Source organism: Chinchilla lanigera, unplaced genomic scaffold, assembly GCF_000276665.1.
Source record: "Chinchilla lanigera isolate Chin_1 unplaced genomic scaffold, ChiLan1.0 scaffold00105, whole genome shotgun sequence".
NCBI classification, from domain to species: domain Eukaryota; kingdom Metazoa; phylum Chordata; class Mammalia; order Rodentia; family Chinchillidae; genus Chinchilla; species Chinchilla lanigera.
Window position 1 is genome coordinate 6,474,945 of NW_004955506.1, and position 5,367 is coordinate 6,480,311.

At 46.0% G+C, this 5,367-nt stretch overlaps 1 protein-coding gene across 1 annotated transcript; it reads left to right on the plus strand.

The window, feature by feature from the left end:
- Positions 1-391: 391 nt before the first annotated feature.
- Positions 392-3,837, plus strand: H3f3b (histone H3.3-like; the record flags this gene model as incomplete). The annotated part of the gene is given in 5 exon segments (NM_001282367.1): positions 392-510; positions 996-1,133; positions 1,233-1,386; positions 1,479-1,613; positions 3,699-3,837. Coding segments are annotated over 3 exon segments (411 nt in total). The 3' UTR covers positions 1,608-1,613; positions 3,699-3,837.
- Between the last annotated feature and the right edge of the window lie 1,530 nt (positions 3,838-5,367).

The following is a 5,367-nucleotide window of genomic DNA, read 5'->3' on the forward strand; positions in this document are numbered from 1 at the left end:
GCTCCTGCCCACCCAGACTTTCTTAAATTCTGATAGGGACCAATGCAATTCATTTGCATTGACTTTCTGTTGTAGAGCTTTGGAACCAAGGGAAGGATCCAAACATAGCTCCATTTTATCCAATCAGAAGAGCCGTTTAGTGCTAAACTCTGATTCGTCCATTCCTCTTTGCATCCATCCAATCACGAAGCAACTTTAACAGCCAATCAGCGGCCTAAACATTCGCCAATCAGGCAACGGGGCCGAAGCACGGCCTTTGTGTCGGGGGATGTCAGCGCGTCGGGGAAAGCTCAACCAATAGAAAAAGTCGTTGGTGTATGCAAATAAGTGTCCTGTGACGCAAATACGCAGCGTGAAGCGTGGGTATAAAAGCGGAGGCGTCGGGGGGTTTGGAGCGCAGAGCGGTTTGGTCGTTCGTTGAGAGGGTGTTGATTCTGTTGTAGGCAACTGCGGCTGCTGACGGAGCGCCGGTGCGGCGGTCGGAAAAGGGACCTAAGACTTCAGCGTTGGGTGAGTGTTCGCGGGCTTCCGTGTGACTTAGGTCCCGCCGGCCGTTGATGCCATGGGTTGCGGCCGTGGGAAGTCAATTGTTGGGTGGCGGGGCTCTTGGGGCGGCCAGCTCGGGTGTGAGGTCGGAAGCTTTCCTCCCGGGCTTGATTCCGGAACCGCGTCTCCGCCTCCTTCCCGGTGGTGATTCAGAGGTCCCGACGCCAGGTTCCGGGCAGCCGGGCCTCCGCCCGTCGAGAGAGGGAAGTGACTCCTCCCCGCGCTCCCCCCTCCCGGGGGAGGCTGCTGCTCTTTGCCGCCTGAGTCATTAGAGGAGGGGGAGGAGGCGGTGGCCCTCAGCCATCTGCCGCCGAGAGGTGGGGCACGAAGAGGCGGGAGGGCAGGGCCGCGGGGCTCTTTGCACGCCACCCGAGGCGGCGGCGGCGGAGGAGGGTTTGGCTGAAAGAGTCTCGCGGCCTCATCTCTCCTTGGGGTATTGTGCGTTGTAGGTGAAAGAAAATGGCCCGAACCAAGCAGACTGCTCGTAAGTCCACTGGTGGGAAAGCCCCCCGAAAACAGCTGGCCACTAAAGCTGCCAGGAAAAGCGCTCCCTCTACCGGCGGGGTGAAGAAACCTCATCGCTACAGGTAGGCAGAGCAGAAGGGAAACAATGACTTGTTGGCGGCCAGCTTTGTGCGCTAGCGCCTGACCCCCCGGTGTCCTTTTACATGCTCTGCACCTTTCAGGCCTGGTACCGTGGCGCTTCGAGAGATTCGTCGTTACCAGAAGTCGACCGAGCTTCTCATTCGGAAGCTGCCTTTCCAGAGGTTGGTGAGAGAGATTGCCCAGGATTTCAAGACCGACTTGAGGTTTCAGAGTGCAGCCATTGGTGCTCTTCAGGTAAGGGGGCAAACAAGGCTTTGCAGATGGGGGGGGGGCGCCGCTTGCGTGGTTTTTGAAGGCGTTAATGGTGTGGCTGTTGTCCTCAACAGGAGGCGAGTGAAGCATACCTGGTGGGCTTATTTGAAGATACTAATCTGTGTGCCATCCACGCTAAGAGAGTCACCATCATGCCCAAAGACATCCAGTTGGCCCGCCGGATACGGGGAGAGAGAGCTTAAGTGAAGGCAATTTTTATGGCGTTTTGTAGTAAATTCTGTAAAATACTTTGGTTTAATTTGTGACTTTTTTTGTAAGAAATTGTTTATAATATGTTGCATTTGTACTTAAGTCATTCCATCTTTCACTCAGGATGAATGCGAAAAGTGACTGTTCACAGACCTCAGTGATGTGAGCACTGTTGCTCAGGAGTGACAAGTTGCTAATATGCAGAAGGCATGGGTGATATTTCTTGCTTCTCATGATGCATGTTTCTGTATGTTAATGACTTGTTGGGTAGCTATTAAGGTACTAGAATTGATAAATGTGTACAGGGTCCTTTTGCAATAAAACTGGTTATGACTTGATCCAAGTGTTTAACAATTGGGGCTGTTAAGTCTCACCATACATCACTGTGATAGAATGTGGGCTTTTTCAAGGGTGAAGATACAAGTCTTAACCACAGTGTAACTTACAGTTTCCTTAAAAAAAAAAAAAAAAAAAGTAAACCTGGCAGCTATAGAATACACTATGTGCATTTATAATAGCTATTTTATATATTGTAGTGTCAACATTTTTAAATTAAATGTTTTACATTCACAAGTGGTGGGAAGTCTTGTCATTAAGGTGTGTGTAATAGAGTCCAGTTGGTTTTTCTCCTAACTAGACTGCACTTGTTTTCTATATAGTAGTGAAATGCTATGTGTATACCTTGCATAAGTCCTCATTCTACCACATTAACTAACCCTCTAGCTGATACTGCAAACACTAACTGGGGGATTTTGTTTATAAGGGCTCTAGAATAACAAGTTATTCACACCAGCATCATCTGTTACTAATATTCTAGTTAGTGCAGCTTTTCATTGTGTTGTGGTTGGTCTCATAATTAGGTTTTTTCTGATCTACTGAGCGGAAACAATACCAAGGTTTCGTTTTTGTTGTTTCGTTTTTTTTCCCTTGTGGAGTTAGTGTGAACTTGCTTTGGGGGAGGAGCATACTGCTCCAGCCTGTTGGATCTCTGCCAATTAAGATGGTGTTGGGTTAGGTCACATCTGGTTACTGTCCTGGGAAAATCCCTTTTATAGAGCCGGCCTTCCAAGGGGTTTTTTAATTCATCATATTGAAGTTTTTAGGTCAATTATGTATGTTGACTAAATTTATAAATAAAACTTGTTTATTCAACAAAGTGTCAAAAACCTAAATTGAATGTACAAAGCTTTTAATACATTCATTATGTAGGTTCTGTATATCCTAATGTTTGAGTAGAGATTATTTCAGCTTTTGTGTGGTAGACAAAGGAACCATTTACTTTCAAAAAATAAGCATGTAAACAGCCCTTTGCTCTATAAAAATGCTGTGATGAGCTAGGGATGTAGCCCAGTGGTAGTGTTTGCTTAGCATGCAAAAGGCTGTGATACTGCTACTTTTGCAGTGGGCTTATGACAACGTGTACAGTATTAATAAGTCTTCCCCCTGTAGTGTTAAAGCTAGGAAAACAAATTCTTAAGGTTTCAGGTTAAAATGCTGGGGTCTGTTTTATCAACCTGAGCTTGGAGCCTTAGAAATTTTTATACAAACTAACCCGAGCCTGTAGATGGTGAATTCATTGTTTAAATCACCTTTTTAGCATGAGTTTATGAGGGCCACTTGTAAAAAGCATGGTACATTAGTATCAACAAGACAGACGTAAGGAGTACCAGATATATCAAGGCTTTCCCATAGTAGTAGAAATTCTTGCCATGAAAGTTAGTTTCAAATTCAAGGTGCTTAAAAGGCAAGGTAGAATAGGTGACTTGAGCCTCTATGTGAGGGGTCACAGATGGCATCCGTGTAATGAACTGGGTATATAGAAGGTTCATCAGAACCATCTAGAATGCTCAGCAATTTCCTTAAGTTGTGCTTTGAACAAGATTGAAGTTTTAGGTATTGAGATGCGCTGTGACAGTGTCTGAAAAAACAGGAACTGGGGATTAGAGTTAACCTGTGGCAATGGAGTTGGGATATGCTGAGTATACTCCCAGTCTGCAGCCTGGAAGCTGCTTAAATAGTGCAACGTAGGCTTCCACACTTCCCTTGTACACTTAACCCAGAAGACAAATATCTTTTGGTTCTAGGAAGCTGTCCATACAGGATATTCCTGGGTAAGGGCAATGGACCGGAATCTGTAAGAAGGAAAGTAAAAGATGGAGCTGATGAAGGTATCCTGTGCCCTTGATGGATGAGACAATAAAGTTTATGAAGTTTTGAGATTTTCTCATCTTGTTAATGGTTTTCATTTGATGTCTGTTTTTTAACAAAGCTTGTAAATGTGTAGAGAGCCTTGCTTTTCCTGGGGTGTGGAGGGTGGGGAGCAAGTTTGAAAAAGAGTAGACAGGTATTTATTTTGATACAGGGAACTGAACCCATGGAGTGCTCATCTGTCCCTTCAGTTTCTTTTGAGACAGTCTTGAATTTACATTATCCTGCTTCAGCCTACTGAAAAGAAGAGCTAATGTTAAGAGTCCACCACATGCAACTAGACTTCTGGCCAGTGACCTCAGTTGAACCTTGGTGTATCAGCGCCATCCTCCACCCCCTATGATTGTTACACTGAGCTGTATCTCCAGCCCACTTTTTTTTTTATCTCTCAAGAGAGGTTTTGCTGAATCGCCAAATTACTAGTGCTGAATTTGAATTTGGAATCTTTGCTGCAGGCTGTTAGTGTTGGGATTACAGCCCTGTACTGCTATTTTAGATCTTTGTGGTGGGGAGGGCAGGTACCGGGAATTGAACTCAAAACCTTGCTCTTGCCAAGGCAGGTGCTTGTGCCACTGAGCATATCCCTGGCGCTCTGTTTCGTTTCTTTTTTTTTTTCTCTGAAATCAGTCTCCCTGTGTAGTTTAGTCTGGCTTTAAACTCACTTTAAACTCACTCATTGCAGTCCTGCCACAGCCTCTCGTGAGCGCCGGGATTAAAGGTGTCCAGCTGTAGATCTCCATCAGTTTTGCTGTAGTTTGCCTAGGACAGTGCCATTTTTTTTTTTTGGACTCGTGCCTGTGTTTACTCTTGGCCCAATTTGGCAATTACGTGGTCATCCTGCTTACAGCGTTAGAACGTGTGATGTAGACCCACTGAATCGTGTAAGAGCAAATTTTTTGGGGAAAGTATTTCAAGGTGCTTCCCCCAGAATATTGTGTACATGTAATTCCAGCAGTCTTGGAGGCTGAGGCAGGAGGATGGCAAACAGCCTGGGCGATTTAGTGATTCAAAGGCTGGCAATGCAGCTCAGTGTGAAGGCCCTGGGTTCAATCCTCAGTGTTTATACCACTGTTAACTTTAATTAAAGGCTGGGCTTAGTGACACATATAATCCCAGCCCTCTGGGGACTGAGTCAGGGTTGCCACCAGTTATAGGCCAGCCTGAACTACACAGTGAGACCCTTCCTCAAAGGAAAGAAGACCACATAAGATCTAACTTACCCATGAAGCCATCTACCTGTCCCACAGTTGGTTGTCAGATCAAGCCATGGGTGCTAGAAATGGGGCATAGGTGGTGAATAACTAGTAGGGGAAAGCGGGGGATGTGAAAAGGCTGGAGTGTCTACGACCATACCACCCTGAACGCACCCAGTCTCGTCTGAAAAGGCCGGAGAAACAAGGGCAATGAGTGCTACCTCCGGAGGTGGACCTAGTTTCTGGTAACAACTTCAACCATGGCCTTTTGCCACTTTCCTGAGGGGACAGGCTCAGCCTTGATTCAGAATGTCTGGCCCTTTGAGCTAGTGCCAGTTTATCTGACCCTTAC